The following is a 22,029-nucleotide window of genomic DNA, read 5'->3' on the forward strand; positions in this document are numbered from 1 at the left end:
ATAAACTTGGTCACAGCTGGTCATATCTTGGCTCATAGATACGAAAATATAGTAATTAGGTAACTCATTCTAAATTTCACTCCTAGACTGTCATATTAGGGAAGAAAACTGATGTGCATTTAGCACTGTGTCACTATTCTCGAGAAGTGCGATCTGACTACTCCTCCATCAAACGTGTATTAACACCTAATAAAGCACAGATGACTAATCATAACCATCATGACTGAGACCTAAAAAAGAACACTCACTATACAAGTGCATTTATTAAATCATTTCGTCAAGATTTCACTAAGCACTATAATGTGCACAACACACACCCCTTTTCCTTCCTTCTTCACACATACAAATGTTTAGAACATAGAACAGTATATCAACTCTGTCAATTGTAACAGCTGGAATCTTAAGTTACTGTATTATTTTCTACAGCTTTCATCTGAACTATTTTTTTTTTTTTATTTAAAAAAAGTCTGATTGCATTTTGTACCTCTAGGGATCAAAGTATTCTACAGATGTGTGTGCTATACCAACTGCCTGACATAAGTGTATTGTCAATAGTTATATAGAGAATTTAAGCAGAACGAAGAAAAGAATATAGGAATTAACCTCCAGGACTTTAATCTCACACCATACCCATATGCATATACCCATGATCATCTTCACTTGTTAGTTTTGTTTTCTTTTTAGAACAGTAATTCAGTATTACAATAAGAAATCTTCAACTTTCATTACAAATTGTTCTGAATCTTGTGTACTTTTATTGTAGAATTATTTCAGCATACTAAACACCATTATTTATCTAGTAAAATTAGAAAATACTCCTTTCCTTATATAAATTTGTAAGCAAGTATAGATTCAACAAAATACTGAAATATATGTCTCAAGAAATGTTTTGTAACTTTGCTTACTCTATTGAGACTGCTGGATAAATCATTCTTTAGTGCTAAAATAGAAGCTTGCTTACAGAAGTATCATGTACTTAGTAAGTGTTGTTGGAAGAAATTAATAGTTGCAAAAAAATAAACCAAAAAACACGAGCTGTTCTCTAAGTTCAACCAGAACACAACAATAGTAGCAAATCATTCTTCTTGAAATGTGATTGGAATCCAACAGCACCCATCAGAAAAGAAACAAGTGGCCTAATTTTCATAAGTATTCATTACCAGAGACTTGGAAAAATTGAGTTAACTGAAAAATGACAATGAATCAAGTTTTCAGACCTAACAGTAATACAGAAAGAAAGAACAAATGAACAGCAGAATATATTGTCACAGGATCAACAAAAACTTGTTCTAACACAAGTCTCATAAAATAACACAACACAGAAGTTGGTTTGACTGTCTGGGTATAAAGCAGTCTTCTCAGTCCACGTCAAGAAACTAAGTTTAGCAGAGAATAATTTACACCTAACAGGTAAGTTCCTACGACAATATGTTCCGTTAATGCTCCTCTTGGTTGTTTTTGTCACTCTGTGTGTCCAGATAATCCTCTTAATATTGCTTTTAAACTTGCATTTGATATACAACATTACAATTTCAGTCAGGCATATTAACATATGTACATATTTGAGTTTCACAGCAGACATTTTTGCATTGTGTTTATAATGCCAGTACATGCTTAACAATTTTCAAAAAATATATAACTTTTGTTCACACATTTCCAAAAAGCCTTAGTTTTTTCTTACTGCCATATTTACCACACACTATAAATACATTGCATTTCTCATTCTTCAGTCTGTTCTTAATTAGCACAATCAGAACTCAGTTTACTTCTTTTCTTTCTTGTCTGTCTTTATGGAGCTTTCAGAATTTTTGGATGGATTTTTAACTATCTTTTTTGTTTCTTTGTCTTTTCCCACCTGAATAGTACCATCCTTTTCACCGGCTGATTTTTTTGTCTCCTTGGATTTTACATTTTTGTCTAGGCTTTTTTCCTTTTCCTTTCCTCTGTCTTTTTTAACCTTGTCAGACTCTCTCTTTAATTTATTCGTATCAACAGCTTTCTTGTCCTTTCGATCAGCGGCATCTTTTCCTTTCCTGGCTTTCTTTTTTTCTTCCTCATCTTTCGTTTCCTCCTTCTTGGATTCCTGCTTCTGCTTTAATTTCTTGAGTGGTTCTTTAATTGCTTCTTTTACTTTTTTTTTCAGTTAAAAAAGAGGAAATGTTCAGTAAGAGAACCATTCTTAGATCAAAGAATGTATTTTATGAGCAACAATTTAAAAGCTTTGATTATCCTCACACTTAATGCTTGTTAGATGCCAATTTAAACTTGTATATATGTACACATTTTTAAGATTTAAGCAATTTAAACAAATTAGTTTTGACTTCTGACCTCACACCATGCAGCCAGACAATAACCTCAGCTTAATACAACGGCATTCAAATGAAGCATTAATCTAGGAAAAAACATGCCTCCAGTACCTTTCCGTTAACCAGCTTCTGTAGAATGCTAAAAACAGTTTTGTCTGTGAGCCTGAAAATCACTACAGATTTTGAATCTGACAATGACATGAACATTGTAGGGTCTGGAAATGTCAAGACCATGACCAAAAGATACTTTTTTCACAATTTTATCAACTTCCTAAGATAATAAATGTTGTTGTTATAACAACAGAAAAGTATACAACATCATTTTCCTTACATTATTGCTTCAGATTAGTCTTAAGACTTAAGTATCTTAAGTATATATTTCACAAAACTAAGATACAAGTACAAAATAGTTAAAAAGAAATGTCCTGGTGAATCAAATCAACTCCAAAATAGATGTTCAACTTCATTTCACCACATTCAATGAAATCAAACTAAATGGTAATCAATTTGTACATTTTTATTTTCCATATATGGTGTTAATAGCAATATTTGTTGTTGTTGTTGTTTGTTTTTTAGTCTTTTGGAGTTGCATCTCTTGTGCTTATTTTCTCTATTTCAACTAAATTAGATATGCAGCTGAGACACTGTATCTAGATAATGCATCAGCAGAATAGTCAAAACAGCATTCTTCTTGAAACTAGGAAGTTCCATATTGACTTCCAGTTGACTCAGTTTTGAAAACCATTGTCAATACCTGCAGCATTCCCCAGAATAAAGAATTTTTAATGTTCAACAAAATTTAGAAATAAATCCATTAAATCTGTAACATTTGTATTTAGTGTAAGAAGTAATACTCCCAGATTGTTTGAAAAAGAAATAAAGATTTTGTACATAAAATAGTTGATCTATATTTATTTATATAATATTTTTAAATTTTTATTCATTTTTTTCAGAGAGAGTCAAAGTATAGAGCAGGAAAATGATATTTCTCTTGCAATAACTGCCTGTATAACACCTGTGTAATGTTTTCTATACAGTGAACAATGACACAGCTCACTCTAAAAGGAATAACATATTTCCTTCCAACTGTTTTCTGGCATAAAGCATTTGGAAATTATCACAACATTTCTTCATTCTCATATCAAACACCTTTGCAAAATAATTCAAAACACTGGAATGAGTTGTTAAATGACATTTATTAAGTTCTTGGAAACACACAATTTGCCAAAAAAGTCAAAAAAGTCATAGCAAGCACAACGTGGAATAAATGCTAAAAACTGCAACTCGCATGCAAAGACGCTAAGAAAGTCACATTCATACAAGCATGATAGTTTCCCCCAGCATTTTGTTTCTTATAAGACTTTATATTACAAGCAACCTGCATTTCTTACATACTGATAGAAAAACAAAATAAAACAAAAAAACATAGAAGTCTAAATGTCTTTAATGCAACAAAGACTGTATTCTTTGTATAGCACCATGCTGCGGCAAGGTAACTCAGCACCTCTAAAAAGTTAAGCACCTGAAGTACATCTACTAGTTTGGTGTTTTGCTCAGGTTAATTAGCTTTTTGTCTTTGTTGCACTGAATACCTTTAGGTTTTTGTGTCTTGGTCACACAGCAATGTAATTATAAATAAATATGCGCCTTAAATTGGTTGCTACTTTAAGCTTTTTAAAAATTTATGAAGATCATCACTGCAACTGATTCTGCATATCTTATTAAAGGGAAAGTTTCTGAACTTTACCTAAATTTCTCCTCCCGTAAGAAATAGACTATTTAAATATAACCATAAGCAGAAATTAATGTAATCAAGTCCGATTACAATAAAGTAGAAGTATAGATAGTATCATGAATTCATGAAAAATAACAGAGGATTTGGCAGTGACCAAAATAGAATACTTGTAATCCAAACACGACAACTGTTGTAAAAAAAATCTAAAGAAAAAAATCTCTGGTTTGGAAAGCACTGCCATTAAATGACAATAAATGGTTAAAAAAAGTTACTGAAAAATGGGAAGGATAATTGTTTGCTGCACCATTAGAAAACATAGCCAACACAGCTAGTATTAGTAAACATTATAACCTGCAATCTGTGTTTGCAACGTGCATGCATTTCAAACATCATTATCTGCAGAAAGTTCCACACAGAAGAATTTTAAAGTACCTTTGACTTTAGTTTTTTTCTTGGCTACCCCTCCTGGCTCCTCACCTGATTTGTTGTAAAATGGAAATAGGTTACATACAAATCTGTGATGTTCGAATTTGACAAAAAAAATAAATCAAATTTGCTATATAAAAAGTTACCTGTACATAGCACACCACAATGCTATGGAGAGACATGTTAGCTCATTAAGAATAAAGCATCTTCAGTACCAAGAACAATACAGATTGTAGATGTAAGGCTCAAGCAAAGTACCACATCACCATATGCATGCTACTTAAGATGCTTCATAACTTCTCAGAGCTAGCTCAGTTCTCTCCAAATAGTATAGCGCCATGTAATTATGACCAATATCCCAGCTGATTTCTCTGCTAGGTATTGTGCCAGTTCTCTCTCAGACCCACTAAACCTATATTTCTCTGCAGTTTTTACACATATTTAATAAACACATTAACTCAAGATATCTTCAAGCACATATGTACTGTACCTTATAAAGAGATTTTTTTTTTCTTACAATGCGTTACACAAAACCGATTAAAATAAAATTGACAATTAAAATGGAAACTCTGGAATGTATAGAGCAAAGGAGGTCAGATTATCTCCTTGATATCACAATAGTAATGATATATGTTCAGTTTTACTTTATTTTTGTTTCTAGTTCTAGTGGTCTGGATCCACTTTATCCAATGGAAATACATGCTTTAGCAAAATGTGTCTTTTGGAATATGGCAATGTAGTGCTCAAATTCAAAAATGTAGTTGCCATTTTCCTTCAGTCAAAGTACTTGCTGCTTTACTTAAGACTATTTAAGACCGTTAAAACTTTTATTAAAAAATAAACCTTACTCTCCAGTCAAAGGCACGTGCTGCAAGATGCTGACTGCTTTCTTTTGCCATTGCCATTAACAGAAATTGAGGTCATTCAGCTTGTTGTGGAACTAGGCACAAAGCACATAGGAGAGGCATGAACTGTACAAAAGCCTTCTCCAAAATATAAAGCAATTAGCAGTTGTATCTTTCTAAAACCATTAAAGAGACTGGATTATCGTGCTGATGTGGATTAAGATCTAAATCCAATAAAGCATATGAATAATATGAAAGTCTTGTTGAGTTCTTGCCTCACAGATTACCATCGCTGCTGAAGTACAGCATTCTATCTCAAAAAAAAAAGTTATTCAACCTAATTAATTCTAAGCAGCAGGCACATGTAACAATAATAAAACAACTTCCTTATATAGAAGGAAGAATAGACTCACACATTCTTACACAGCAGCATCAATGAAAATAATAATAATAAAAGCTGCTCAGCTAAGCAGCACAAAGCCATATTTAAAGCCCCAGACCCTCCCCTATTTGCACAGTTGAAAAGTGTTCCTGCATTTTTTAGGATAATAATCGTACAAGCATGTCTTGACAGGGAAAAAAGTTACTAAGCCTGGGATATACAAAAATATCACACAGATATATGAAATGATTTTTAAATAAAAGTATATGCATTATGTTGAAAAGCAGATTACAAAATATCCTGTTCAGCGATTATTGATATTTAATTTGTAAAATACTCAGGCAGGCTGTAATTTGTTTAAATATGCTTTTTATACAATGTTAAGACTCAGCAAGCTAATAATGCCTTACATAACTATGCAAATTGCATATTTTAACATAATATGAATATACTTATTTACAATATTTTGAACTTTATTGTTTATGTAAAAATAATAAGTCATAAATCATGCTACATCTTCATTTCCATCTGAATCCCTACAATGACTACAAGATCGGTAAGTCTTATTTGTGAAACAAACAGCCTGAAGCAAGAAACGGAGGCAAAACACTTAGCTTTTCCAAGTCAGCAATGTGATTCCAGGGAGCATGTGAAAAATTCTGGCACCTAAGTAAAATCATTAGCAGAGACGGATTCTCTTAACAGTCTCAGGGCATACAAACCAACGTGCAGAATTTTAAGAATCACGTAACTGAACTTAAGGACCTTCCTTCTAAGTCATAATTTAAGTATCTGTTGTTTGTTTTTTTTTTGAGTTACTGTTTAAGTTCCTCTTTTTTCCACTTATTCCTATATTATAAAGGTCCTGTGTTGACTATATGAAAGAAATAAAAACATTTATAAGCACATATAAAAGAATGCAACAATTGCTATTTGAGCTAATGTATTAAAAGGACATTTCAAAGATAACATTTTGATATATTACCAATGTTTTCCAAATATGTTTTAAAAAGTCATACTACAACTTTAGTATTCTTGTTAAAGTGGATATTTTTACATAGTAGTTAACAGTAGATAAATTTGTGTCTTCACTGATTCTTTAAAACTTAAAATATTACAAAGCACTCTAATTCTGCAACAAAATCCAGCTGAGGAAAAAAGGGGAAACTTTTCTTTCATAAAAATAAAAATTTTCATAAAAATTTTCCAGAACAAATTCCACATGAGAAACCTGAAGTTTCTTCTTGTATATGTCAGTTATATTAGGCATTTAGTACTACTGAAAACTTTAATAACATTTTTATGCAAAAGGCTTTGAAATACAAATTCCTATAAAATAATTTCACTACAACGTCTACCTGAAAAAAAAAAAAAAAAACACTTTAAACCTGCAGCATCATGCAGCAATTGTAGGCTGATTTAAAGTTGACTGTCCACTCACATTTGAAAAAGAGGCTATATCATATTTACTACGGAAAGTATACGGTCAAAGTTAGCACTAAACAGCTATCAAACTACCCTATTGCAATCTGTGTAAAGTCTGGGTAATAGAACAGAAAGTCTCAAGCTTTATCCATTACAGCTTGCATTCTGACTCTTCCCATAACTCATGAGGTCTCAGCAAATGTGAAAACACAAAGAATAGAATTTAACTTTATTCCACGAGTTAGATTTTTAATTTCTTTTTTGTACACAAAGCCTCCCTGACCACACAGAATATTATCAAGAGATGTTAAAATTGCAGAACTCAAAAAGTAAAAATAAATCTGTAAGCCAGAACTGTTATCAGGCTGCTTTTTAGCCCCCTTCTTTTATTTACTGTCTCCAGAAGAACTGCAAGTCAGAAAAAGCTATTATTGTTTGAATACGCACCTGCAAATGGCTGCAGTATTTATAATATACTACATGGGATATACAAGTTCTTCTGCCAAACTAAATAGCTTGCTGACAAGAAGGCTAGCACATACTTACCTTAAACTGAATTTTTTTATTCATTATCTGTATGCAGACTGCCAGGCATACCAAAGCCTGTAACCCTCCCAAATATAAACCAGCTTTTTAATTCCACAACTGGCACAAGAAATGAAACAGAACAATAGATTCTCAGTAAGTTACTTAAAAATGCCATGCTTAACTGCCTGATTTTAGAAGGGAAATCCAAATGAGACACAAAGGACAGAAAGCAGTTTCTTCTCTGTCACAGACATGAATGTATTTTGCATCTTGTACGAGAAGACATAAGAAACCAACAAACAAGTTTTTTGTCTTGATTAACTTCAACTTGAAGAATTTATCCTACCTGACTATATGAAATAAAGTATTTATTTCATGCTTCTGTTTCATCATTATGAGAGCTGCTTACCTGATTGCAATTCAGTGAGGAAAATAGTATACATCTGTCCGTAATAGCTGAACTGCACACAGCAGCTTTCAAATGTTGTCAAATTCGAACCAAACCATGTTTACAATACAGGTGTTTTCTTTTCCTATCTATTAACAATTTTGAACTAAAGTGAAAATCCTCCGAATGTTTCAATGCATACAACCGTAGCTCATGAATAACTGTCATAAAAATTTAATTTCTTCTAAGGCCAGTCACTGGAGACACTGGTAATGCAAGATTAGCGTACTATAAAACCTACAGGTGATAAACATCATTCATCAACCTTGAAACAAAAAATTGAACAAGTTCTCAAAAAGCTGATTTTTGAGGAAAAAAAGCACTGGCAAAAGTTGCTGCCATTATTTCAACAGATATGCAACATCTTCCCACTTATTCTTTGCGATTTTAAGTTATTTTACATGCATTGTGCTTTTTTGTTGTTGATGATGTTTTATTTCACCCCATGTAAATTACCCTCTTACTTTTAAATTAAAAATTGTTGAAGGTGGTCACAGAAATCCAGGGTTCAAACCTTCTTTAAGCTATTTCAGTTATTTCAGACTTAGGGGTACTAAGTTTTTTTTTATTCCCTACAAGTTATTTACATTAGTATCACATTAAAACGAGCAACAGCTTATGCTACTAAGGTTAGCGCAGTATTTTGTTCAAAACATGTAAACCTCTGCTGAAGACTGGCAGTTAAAATATCAAACATTTACCAACACTAGAAAAGAGCAACACAAAGCATCCCACGTACTTCTTAAAATGGTGACAAAGCTAAAAGACTAACTTTAGTCACAGACATTTCCTTGTGTAGCTTTGTAAAATTTACTTTAAGTGATCTGCAAGGAACATGAAAGTGGCTAATGAAAAATGTTTTCAATTTCACATTAAATTTTCATTCTTAAGTAGCTGTGAAAACTGGAAATTTCCTATTACTACATTAGGCATTATATTTTCCTCAGGAAAACATTTATTTGCTTTTACTCCTGTTTTAAAAGTCTTAAAAACTGTAGGTACAAAGCAGCAGCTTTGCTTCTTAAATTATTTTAATTCTTAAGCACTTTAAGTTCTTTGGATTTCAGTTCAAACATTAATTTACTGACTGTATTTTGTATAACTGGTAGTCGCCCCAAAGCAAACTAAAAATTGACATTTCAACTTCCTCAACTAATATCAAACACATGCTGTTGACTTAGAAGCAACAGTTGAGATAGTCATTTTTTTTCCTTGACTATTTGTATATTATATTCAGCTTAACTTTTTGGCTGTTAAATTGCTTTTGTTTATTTATTTTGAAAATCGCTATCTGGTATAACTGAAGACTCATCTATATCTTATTACCACTCTTACTGGTCCACTTCTATCTTATTAGAATTCTTACCGCTTTTGTTTATTTATTTTGAAAATTGCCATGCTGTTAATAATTGAAGACTCATTTAGATCTTACTACCACTCTTACTGGTCAAGTGATGCTTGCAGTAACAATAATTATATGTGATTCATTAAAATCAAAAGTCTATCTTAAACTCCAGGAGAGCTTTGACCAATCCTGAAGCAATGCTCCTCACCAGTGAGTGTTTAATTGTTTATTCAGCAGGAACTAGCACAGGCAAGAGCTAAGACTTCTGAAAAACCTACATTCTATAAACTAAATACTCTAGAATTCATCTACAGTTTTGTGTTTTTTTTTCTCCACACATTTAATAGAATCAACAAGGAGCTTCCCTACTAACTCAGAACTCTGCCTGCATTTCACCTCATTAAGCTCAAGTTGATGTAAGTAATTGTATACTGTTATAACTATGCCGTATTTCAGTATTTGCAACTTTTTTCACGGTTCAAGTACTCTACTTATTTCACATGAACCTTCATCAGATTATCAACATATATTTCAACTATTTGGTATAAATCCCATGATACCCAATTTTCATAAAATATCAGTGTTTTCTTTGCCTTATCCTTCATATATCCCATAGTAAAAAGATTAAAATTATGCATTATTTACTTTCTGATATTGTAATCCACAAATATTTCAAAGAACATGGCTTATGTTCTTACGGCTCTACTTATACGTTAAGTCTTAGGTGGCAGACCACTTTAAAAAAAAGTGCTTTTTTAAACACTTAACTTGCTTAACACTAACACTATTTATAACTTTTTTTAAAGACTGAGAAGAACCTTCTTGTAGCTGGGTGGTTTAATTATAATGTTAGTTTTTGAAACACGTTAAATAGCTTTAAAATTGCCATGCTGAAGCAAGTGAAAATTAATTTGATTTTTAAAAGAGGTTGAAATTTCAGCTTTCCTCCAATACAGTTACAATTTGGGCATAAACTTTATATGGGAAACGGATACAAATGTAAACATAGCAGGCATCTCTATAAACACTATATTATTAATAATAATATGAATATACGCTACTCTTGTATTAAAATTACAGCTCAGTTTCAGCTTTTAGGACTTGATGTAAATTGCAGAATATAGTTACAGACTACCCTTTCTATACCAGTAGCTTTATGATAGCAGATGGAACTCATGCACCTTTATTGTACACTCGTACAATATTTTTGAAACAACTGTCAAAAGTTTCATTAAAAGGGTTGAAATTTGAGTTAAGTTCTTGAACTTTGCAAGGAATAGAAGACATTACATTCTAATTTCTAATTAATCTTTAATACATTCAGCATTACATACGAAACATACAATCACAGCTTACCACTTTCACAAAAGGCCTACCTTAACAGAAAATCAAATTCAGAATAGCCCCTGCAGTGTGATTGTGATTGTTATTAAAAAAATTATGAAAACTTCGTTTGAAAACAGACAAATCGGGGGGAATAAGACCATATAATGACATATCTTCTGAATGCAATAGACGTTAACTAGCTTAGAAATAAATCTCAGTAAAGTTTTTCAGCACTTTTAGATAAAGTGCTTTTATTTAAACAAGTAAAAAGTATCTATCTGAGAAATGAGTGAATCATAAAATTATTTATTAAAATTATATTTCACAAGAGAATTATCATTGTTATGTCCACATTAAGGATTAACATATAAATATGTATTTACATAATGCAGTCATGCCAGAATACTTTACAATCAAAGCAGTTACAAAATGCTTCAGTTAACGTTTTGTAGAAAGACAAATGTTACAGCGTTAACAGTAGAGGTTATTACACTTAGTTTTGTAAGTTTTGTGCACGAAGTGCACAAATTAAAGCACATACACAAGCCAACTAGACAACTGCAGACACGTTTTATTCTACATATTTACACAACTGCGTAGTATTTGTCTTCCTGTCACAAAAATGGAAAAGTCGCTGAAAGGCTTTCAACTACCAAATCTACGTTGCGTGGCTGACTTTAGTTCAGTATTTATAGTGTCCATTTTCCTCAATGCCAGAAATTCCTGTCATATTAAGACTGATGATTTCATGGACATTTTTGAAAGCCAATCAAATTAGTCTTTCAGTCATTGGTTCTGTAAATCCAAAATAACACAAGTCTTTTTTCCCTGAACCCCTTCATTCTGTGACGTACCATCAACATCATCTGCAGCTTCGCTCTCTTCTTCTTCTAGTATTTCAAAAGGAGTCAATACATCATAGAGAAATGAGAGAAAGCCATAAAACCAATCAGAGCTTTCCTCTGCTAAAATATTAAGGACTTCCTCAAGGGAATCAATATTTTCATTACTGCCATCTTTGGTCAGGCCTACACAAGAATAGAGGAAAGAGAAAAAAAGGACAGCAGTTAGGTGGAAAGAGGAAACTGTAAAAGGAGGATCTGTGAAAGACAACTCATGTCACAGACAGCAGTCTTTATAGGAGAGCTATTTAGGAAAAAAAGATGTTAGGAAAGTTTAATCTTTCAAAGTACAGGCTATAATTTGGACAATAAACATGCACAATATTAACCCAAAATCTTAAAATTGAAGGGAGCTTTGCTATTGTTCTTAATCTTAAAACCAAATTAGTCTATATTCAGTTTTCTTACTGTAGTATTCACTTTCAGAAAGCTTTTAAACAGTAAGATTTATGAATCCTACACTACTTAGCATCATCAAATTTGCATTTGTGTTTTTTAAACCATTATGTTCAAACCTCAGAGGTTTGCAATAGATAACTGAGAAAAATATTTAAAAGGAAACAATAACCAAATCTCGTCACAGACACACTATTAAGCATTACGTTTACTCTGTCATGCACAATTTTGATTTTGCTTAAAAGTGAGGACTGATTGCTAGGAGTGGGAGTCATGTTTCTTTATTTGTTTGGTTCCTTTTTTTTTTTGAACATGCTTCTCAATTGTTTTTTCTATGACCTACATTCAACACGGTATGCGTGATCCTCAGGAATTAATTCCAAATTTGAGAATATATAGAAAAACAGAAAACTAGATAAAAACAAGTATCCAGTATAAAGGGAGATGAGCTTTTCTTTTTTGAATCCTTATGAGTTGCTACATAGAAAATCTAAAGTAGACTCAAGATGACTACAGTAGAGATGTAGAGATGAGCAGAGCAGTGAAGAGCAAGCTTGTCATTTCTGATATTTAAGACCAAGACTTGCCATCTTGAGCTACAAGACACACTAATCTAACTGGCATTTGAAATCCAAAGGCAGGATTAATGTTTTTTTTCGTTGTTGTTTTGTTTCTTTAAATACAATTTTTGCAGTTACTAAATAATAACATTTCAACTTTTCCATTCAGGGAAAAGTACAACAGAATGATCAAGCAATGATAAATACCAGTAATTGGTAAGCTTTAAAGCAGGAGAGGGAGGAACTTTCCGTACTTCTAACCAGAACAAACCTTCGTTTGTGTTGGAAGGTAGAGCAGAAAAGTGGACTAAGGGAGAAGACAGATTGTTGAGACAAAATTGAGTGAACGTGTTGCACATGCAGACTACAAAGCAAGATTAGGTGCAGGTTAATGAAACACTCAGGATAGAAGTTTATGGCAGACATTTAACATATTTCAGCATATTTTTCTTACAGCACATAGTGAAAGTATCAATGATAATTCTGAGGAAACTTCCAAGTCCATGATGTTCCACATCCTTGTACCTGGATGTCCAGAACCTCTACTTGAATGATCAGCCAGTCTCTTTAATTTTTCACTGGATAGCCCAAAAGGCTTAAAAATGACAGATTGAATCCAGGAGGCAATCAAGGTTTTATAAATATCCCTCTCCAACTTCTTCCATGGCTTAGTTCCATAAAAATTAAATTTTATAGACTTAACTTTATGTAGGGCAGTCAGACATCATTCTAATTTGTTTTCAAACTTTGGACCAAATGACACAAACCCATTAACCAAGGTATATATACTGAAGAATGAAATTTCAATTTAAGAATAAAAACTTGAATCTAAAAAAAAATAAAATCGAGGTTATAAACACTAAATTACAAAATATTTGTATAGCTCTTTTTTTTTTTTTGGAATCTGGCATCAAAAAGAAAAACAAAACCACACAGATTTTAGATAGAATTTCTGTAAACATGTGAATAACCATACAGCAGCTCCTATTCTTGTCCTAAGTCAAGAAGAAGGCTCTTGGACATTTAAATTTGTGAAGTATAACATGGAGTATACCAACATATTTTCTTTGAAAATGATTAGTAGGACACCAAAGGGAACCACAGAAACTGTGAGGGATCTTACATTCCTTTTGGAAAAACAAACAAAAAAAACACCTCAACAACAACATAAATGAAACCCAAACCCTTTCTTTATAAATCTTTACAAAACCTATCCCAGATGCATATAATGACTTTTATATTTAGAAGAAAAATAAAACTTCAGCCTGAGCTATGGAAAATAACACTATTTCATACATTCTTTTTTCTTTCCTAGAAAGAGTTGAAATAAGAGTAAAGTTAAAAAAAAAAAAAGTACCAGTAATCGATATTCAAGCTATTTTTGTCTTTAATGACACCCAACTTCTGGCAAAACAGCTAGGGATTGCCTACATTTTTCATTCCTATATTTGAGAATAACTACTTTTTAAAATAAAATTCATAAGCAAACACAAACATGGAAGGTACCACCTGAAACTGGTGACCAAAAGAAAAAACACACCCTGCCCTACAAGGCAGCCATTACATGCCAATTCAGTGACTTATAGGAAACAATTGCTTTATTTCAGAAGTCTAAACATTGCCAATCAAGTCAGACACAGATCTAGGAAATCAAAATCTTTATCTATTCAACAGTATTAATGCAACCACTTGCAGTTTAATACATTTATTTATCAAGAGAAAAAAAAGTTTGTCTACTCCTGCAAACACCTATTCTAGGAGAATGAGCATACGCAAGACTTTAAAATTTGAAGATGCTACAACAGAACATGATAAAAAATAGAGAAGGATATGAAAATTATCCTGAATAAATGAACCATGTATAAACAAAAACCTCTTAATTTCTACTATCTCATCACATTTTCTGAATGTTCCATCTTTGTATGATTGCTTGCAAGTGTATATGTATTTTTAAATATTATTACTTTTACTATAGGCAAGCTGGAAGAAATGGTTTGTAGATGCTCATACTCTGTTTACTTCCCTTTGACTGTTCACTGATACACCAGGTTAATGCGCCCCCCCTTTCCATTTTCTGCAACTGCAGTGCAAAAATTGTACTAACTACTGCAGTTATTTAAGTAGAATTTCTCAGAAGATTGTTACTTGTTAAAAAGAAGTGAGGTATTAAAAATAGCTCCAAGGATTCAGACAGACATGGGTGTTCCCTATACATATATATATATATATATATTTTGGTAGTACTACTAAAGCCACTGTTTCTCTACGCTGAGCTAAAGTGAATACAGAGATACGACACTCCTCCTGTCACGAAAACCAAAGTTTTTAGAAGTTCAAAAGACTATTTTATCTTTCCTAGTTAAGAGGACAATTTCCTTCAAAGAACGATAAAAGCGAGGTAGACAAAAAGTGGGAAGAGAATTACTGATAACGGAAGCCTTCAAAGGAGCAGGTTAAGAAGCCTCTCTTGCAGTCACCAAAAGGAAATCAGTAAATAGATCCTTACAAATACCTGTGAAATAGGAAGAACCTGCAAGACAACTGTAGACTAGCTTCAATAGTTTTTTTTTCAATAATGCCTGTAGGTTCCTTCCCATAAGGAAAGCATATGCATTTCAACCCCGGGTAAGTTTTAAAAAATGAATACAAAACTAACTCAACAAATATTTGAGTTTGGCTGACTGAATTTTCAGTTGTTTTTCTTCTTACTTCTTTTGCTACAGAATGGGGCGGGGGGGCTGAGGGGGTGCGTAGGGAGAGGTGGAAGAACATATTTCCTTCAGACAGTTTTCAAAATCCACAAATACTTAAACGGAAGTATTAAGAATCATAAAACGTTCTTTGATTTCACAAAAAAATGAAAACTAAAAAAATAAAAAGAATTGTCCCTATAATAACTTATATATACAAGAAATAAAATCATACACTTTAATCCTTCAACTTAGGTGTGCCCAAATACTACAGAAAACTAAGTATCAGCTACTAAGCCAATCTTTGAAACATAAAATAGGCTGTTAGAAGTATTTCTCAAAATTAAAAGAACTTCAAAATACATTAGTCATTAAAAATGTAAACTGAAATTTTGTATAACTGAAAATTATAGAAGCATACAACAGTAAACCACTACAGGTGCGAGAGATTTTAATATACACAGTGGTCTGGCAATAGCTAAAGACCGGAAAATTAAAAAGCATATGACTTCCTAGAAGTCTACACACAGTAATATCTTTTTTTTTTGTCATCGTTAACAGAGAAACCAACATGTTGTTATGACCCAGAGGAAAATCCCAGGAAGTCACAAGTCTTCAAACGTAGCATATGTACTAACAAGAGCCCCACAAATAAAATATAAAGGAGCCATGCTTTCAATATGTAGAAAGTTACCCTAATGCAGTTGAATACAGGCTTACTGTATGTTTTCTTTACTAACTTCAAAGACTTATTTCTGGAATACAAATTCCTCAAGAGGGAATCTAGTCTTTCAGATTCTGTATCAACAAAATAATTTAGTCTGCATAAATAATACTGCTGTTCATTTTTTTAGTATTTTTTTTAAACACCAACAAGCACAGTAAATTCCTAAGAGCTTCAGCTGATATTATGTCAGCTATTAGAAAACATTTTTATACTTATAATCTGCATCAACATTCAGTAACTTCATAAAACTTAAAATTTCCTTTGTGCTGCTGAAAATACTCTTAAATTTAAATGAGATGAAATCTTATTTTTAAGGCAGTTTTCAAAAGTAATAAAAAATAACTTTTGCTATGTGACCTTCTAGTGTCACACTTGAAGTATGAAGTTTAAATGCATGATAAGGCAAGCTTATAATAGAAACACTGTCATGTACGGGCCGAACTCCCAGCTATATCAAGTTGCATAGAACAGATTTAACAAAGCAGCAGCATGTTTGTGGTGACCACCTTGGCAGTCTGAATGAAATTAATCTGACCCACCGAAATTGATATCCACTTTTCACACACTACATAATAGACAGAAAAAGATTAGGATTAGAATGATGCAAAATGTTATCTTATTCACTATTTAATACACAAATTGTATCTCTGAAGACCCTCAGAGAACTGGAGATCTCTGGAGTGCCTCTCACATTCACACCACTACAAACAGGTTCAGTAATTTTTATTGCATGGGTTTTCTTTAACTGTGATGGGATTAAACAAATGCCACCCCTAAAAGACGTTTGCTTATTTCTTCAAACACAAGTGTGGAAAAAAACTGACAAGGAACTGATTTTTATGGAGTGGGACTTTCCAATAGCATGCCATACTATACTATTAATAACTTTGACCAGTTTGAGACATTTCAGCTTCCCCTCTGCTCAAATTGTTAACTACGCCAGGTTTTTTTTGGTCATTTTTTATTTAATTTGCTAGGTTTCTGTGATCAGAACAGCTTTATATTTCAACCAATCAATTAAAGAAAAATAAACTTTCCAATATCACTTTTAGAGGTATCTATCCAATGCTTGACCGTGAAGTTGTAGATGGTAGTGCCATTTTACCTACATCTTCTAGCATTATCACAAAGAACGTCTGGCAATTACAGCTTCTCTTTGAAGAAACCTAGTGAGCTGAAAGACATTCTCCCAAAATACAAGGAAAAGTGTGATTAAAACCAGTGTTTAATGCCATGTAGGTTTTGAAAGGGGAAAGAAAACAAACAGACTTTGGGAGAACTCAGAATAGAGGGAAGACAGTACAAAATACACTAAACAAATAATCACAGTCACATAACAAAGGCTTGTTAGAACTCATTTTAAAATGGACCTGGCTTAACATGTTTACACGAACAATGTTTCAACTCTTGAAGCATCTTAAGCCCTGCCTAGATTAATTTATTAATAATCACAATGATCTTGCAACAATTGATAACTTAACTTCAAAATCATCCTACAAGTAATCATGTGCTTTCCACTTTTAGTGCTGTAAGTCCTACAACTTGCATGAGAAATAAAACACCACAATTAAATCATTTTAAATTATTCAATTAGGAAAAAAATAAAATTGTTTTGATATTAAACAAAAATCAAATGATTGATATGACAATTAAATTATACTGATTATTCATCTTGTGTTTGTACTTGCCTAGCAATACTTTAGCATCTTCCACATCAAAATCTCCATCTCCATCAGCATCGTATATCCCAAGCTTGCCTAAAAAGGGAGAGAAAGAAGAGAGAATTAGGAATTCAGCAGCTTGGTTCCAACACAATGTTTTTAGTGCGTAATGGCTGATGGTCAACACTAGACTGATACCATACCGTTTTTGATTATTTAGTCTTGCCTTAACCACATTTTAAATTTCCTGGAAAATACTACAAATATTTTTACTCCCCTTCTTCATCTCCTAGACTTCAGACTGAATACTTGGTGGTCTTTTTGCATGCTTTTAATTCAGTGCTCACAGGTTTAGAGCAAATACATAATTCAGTGATGCGATTTAACTCAATACCCTTTGCTCAGAAGCAAATCTAATAGTCACCATGTTTAAGGATAGAAAAAAAATATTAAAACAAAAGTTAATCAAACAATTACCCTTTGTTTTCAGATTATATGCTTCTTGCCATTCTAAATTCTCAGAATTAAGATACACATATAATTTCATTTTCAGTGCTAAGTTAATAGAAGGAAAGCAACCTACTTCCTGGACAAAGAAAAAACATTCCTAACTATCAACAACTGTATTACATTCAGTGCAGACAAAATTTTGCCCACCCTTTTATAGGTGGCTAAGAACAGACATCTCACTTTTACTCTGGTAACTGCAGCTCTACCAGCCTTAAATATAATCAAGAAGAGAATTCAAAATTCTCTTCAAAAAGAATTTTTAGCATAGGATTATGGTATCCAAGATTATGAGTGTCTTGGAATCACCAGGTGAGTAGAGAGCTAATTAGCTCTAATAAAATTCAAGCTTAACTTCAAATAGAATAGAAATTGTGCACTTCTTGCAGAAGAGCTCAGTCCTTATAGTTTGCCAGTTTATTATTAAATTTGTCCCTCTCTAAATGAAGGCAGAACTTGATTGCAAGTAAAATAAATGAAATATAGTTTTTAATATACTTATAAAATTAGAAAACAGCTTTGTGAAAGAAAAAATTCAGCTATAGGTCTAGACTACACAAAAATAAGGTCATTGCCATTGTACCAAAGCTACCAATTAGAAAAGATCTTCATTTATTTATGGTTAAGCACAATAACTAGTGGAATAAATACACTATTCTAAAAATAAGAAGAACAGTATCATATTCAAAAACAGGACAAAGAATTAGAAAGATGAAAAATGGCTATCATGGCATTATAGGAAAACAGTAACTATTTAAAAATTAAGAATTAAAACAATTTCTAGCCAAGGGACAGAAAAGCAAGCTTATTTCTCTAATATCCTACCTTGTAGTACCTCTGACAAGTTATAACGGAAATCCTTTGCTTTGGCTGCATGCATGGTAAAAATATAGAAACCATTATTTGCATCACTACACCTAATTAAATTTCAAACTAGAAGCTTCTCTTAAAATTAGTCCAGATCAAAATGATGTACCAACAGACTCATAAAGTTGTAAAGCCTGTAAAACCACCAGTTGTAAAACTGCACTTTGAAACCTATAACATAAGGTCTACCTATGGTCATACATCTTGAAAGTTGAGACATTAATTTCCATCCTTGGATGCTATATAAACAACACTATCTTATCATTGTCATATTGAGATACAATTAGCACTGTTACAAGCTTAAAGCTGAGGTCGTTCAACAGCACATTCACAAGATGACAACCAATTGTCCTGACGCTATAGCCAACAGTCCATCAAAGGAGCAGTAACAATATTAGCCACCTACTTTCAACCAACCCTCTACTGCAAGTTTTGAAAGCTTAAATTGGAACAACACATCTTAACCTGAAGTTCCAATTGAATTGCTGTATACATATTACAAAAAGATGAAGATCTATCCTTGAAGTTTTCTTCAATTCTTAAATGCATCAAGCATTTCAATAACCTTCTTCAGTCTTATGAGAATCCCATCTTAACATCAGAATAGAGTTCAGAATTAAAATGTACTTTTTGAACTACATTGTGTATTCTTATGTAGGTCATTTGCAAACACTGCAGTAATCAATTCAGCTAGCTAGTGAAGCACTGCTCCGCAGCACTCACACTGAAGTCTAATAGTTAGGTTTCCTATCTGAAACGCAAAATGGCATCCATTTAAGGCACATCACAGTGTATGTTTGAAAGGTCTTTTAAGATTTAAGATTCTTACCTAGGACTTCTTCATAATCTACAAGTTCAAACCAGACAACTGCTACTGATGTCCAAACTCCCAGCAAAGCAATTACCATAAACCAGGTGAAAAATGAGCTTCCAGAGAGGCCTTCTTTCTTTCCATTCTTGCTTCCTCCATGCTTAGTCTCTGTTAAAATAAGGCAAACAAATAAAAAAATGGATTTATATAAGTTACAAAATTATGATTATGCATATAATTATAAATCTTGTGGGTTTCTTATGACTTGTAGGTGTCATATCACTGTGAATTACATTGGAAAGCTTAACGGTTATCTAAGTGGTAAAGCCTCTATAAAAGCAACAAAAAAAAACCACAGGTAGTGTGTTTAACAGCTTAGTAGGAAATCCCTCCTTCTACCCCTTTGGTAGATATTTACACAAAGCTTAACATTTTTGAGATGTTTTGCGTTTGGGCCAAGCGTTCCCAAACTGCCACCAGAGGGCAATCCAATCAGCAGAAACACTTTTAAACAAAAGTATTTCTTCTGAAGCAATGTAGAGTTTCAAAGCTAGTTAGCACTGCAAAGTTGAGTGAGTTCATGAAATGAACATGAAAATTCAAATAGCATAAAAATCTAAAATCTAAACCATATTAAAAGGTAAGACTTCAAGTTCAGACACTCTACTAACTAAAAGATTCTCCCATGCTTCTTAGAAGTGTTTGGAGATTCACTGCTATTGAGTACTTTAAGACTTCGTGACCTGTGAAATGTGCAAGTAAAAGTATGACAAGGACTGAATGCAAACCACAGATTTGTCTCTAATAGCACATACAGGAGTCAGTGTATATAGAAGACACGGTAGTTCTAAACAAACCACTGGGCCAACCTAGCTGTAGGGGCAGAGGTGTTCAAATGGATACCACTAGTACAGAAGACAAATTGCTTGGTCCAATTTAGGATCAGTTGAGGTAAAGACATAGTAAATGTGCATCCAAACAGGTGTCTGCTGCTCTTCACCAGGGCTCAAGGTCTGTTCCTCTGCTTGCTGGTATTTACTGCTGCAAGGCACTTGGGTGCAGTTTCGTGTTGACCAGCCCCACTTCATTCCCTTCAAGCACCACCTTTGCCCATTCAGCCACATTCAATCCCATGGCTAGGGCAAACAGGGTCCAGCAACACACGTCCAAGATGCAAACTGACAGCTGTCGTGATTTACTGACTCTTCAAAGAAAACAAAGAAATCTCCCTGAACTCTGCCCATCAACCATATTAAAAATATTCTTTTTCACTCTGCAAATAATGATGATCAAATATCTTATTATAGATATAAAAAGAAATGCCCTCAAGTAAGCATAAATAGAAGTAAAAATGTTAAAAGAAACTGAGCATAAAGAAAAATAAGAATTCCAGTTTAAAGTACAAAGACATAAGGCTGAGAGCTCAAATCCAGAAACTTAAGTATTAGTAGTAATATTAAGTCAACAGTTAAAAAAAACAAACAAAAAACTAACTGTGATTCAATCAAAGCTCAAAATTCACTGTTACTCTTAATGTTTTCAAAATAAGTTGTTAAAACTTCACATAATGTTTAGGATACATATAACTGAAATTGTACATTCAAATAGAGAAATGTCATTGAAAATAATGACCTTTAAAAAATCAAATGCAAGATATATAATTGAAAACAATAACCTCTTATTAAAAAAATCAAATACAAGATATATCTCAAAAAATACACTAAATGATAGTAGTGACTCAAATATGACAACATTCCCAGTATTTCCCTTCCTAGACTTTCCAAAATTAAAACAACATAATTAGAAGCAAATAGTAACTACTTTGATCTTGACCACATACATGCACTTCAAAATCATCGGTGTATTAAAATAGTAACATGAACTTAATTTACATTTGGTTAATTTAGAAAAGTTATCTAACTTTTGAGTGTTGTTGGCTCATTTCATCAAAGGGTCAGAATAACAGTTGAAAACCAATAGTTCAAATGGTTATTAAAGTAAAACTATTTCTTGCATATTTCAAAAAAATGTGACTATAATAAAATAGGGAGTTAACTTTATCACACTAATTGCCAAAAAACGTTTGATATATTTACCAACACTGATCATAGAAAGACAAAAATACCCTGAACACCTAAATAT

At 32.6% G+C, this 22,029-nt stretch overlaps 1 protein-coding gene and 1 long non-coding RNA gene across 16 annotated transcripts in view; both read right to left on the reverse strand.

Moving 5' to 3' along the window:
* The window catches only part of ASPH (aspartate beta-hydroxylase), a 116,719-nt gene that overhangs the window by 80,192 nt on the left and 14,498 nt on the right, over nt 1-22,029 (reverse strand). For 8 of the 15 annotated variants that reach the window (XM_040545722.1, XM_040545721.1, XM_040545715.1 and 5 more), the window contains exons 2-3: nt 19,906-20,055; nt 17,730-17,798 (exon numbers count right to left, since the gene is read on the reverse strand). In XM_040545722.1, coding sequence (XP_040401656.1) covers nt 17,730-17,798; nt 19,906-20,055 — 219 coding nt within the window. Of the gene's footprint in view, nt 1-17,729; nt 17,799-19,034; nt 19,080-19,905; nt 20,056-22,029 lie in introns of all 15 variants that reach the window. The other 7 variants (XM_040545720.1, XM_040545712.1, XM_040545718.1 and 4 more) reach the window with 1 other exon arrangement.
* LOC121064369 lies at nt 11,604-14,380 on the reverse strand. The gene is made up of 2 exons (XR_005816477.1): nt 13,079-14,380; nt 11,604-11,794 (listed from the first exon to the last, which is right to left on the reverse strand). It is a non-coding gene; the product is annotated as an uncharacterized LOC121064369 (long non-coding RNA).

Source organism: Cygnus olor, chromosome 2 (genome assembly GCF_009769625.2).
Source record: "Cygnus olor isolate bCygOlo1 chromosome 2, bCygOlo1.pri.v2, whole genome shotgun sequence".
In the NCBI taxonomy this organism is placed as follows: domain Eukaryota; kingdom Metazoa; phylum Chordata; class Aves; order Anseriformes; family Anatidae; genus Cygnus; species Cygnus olor.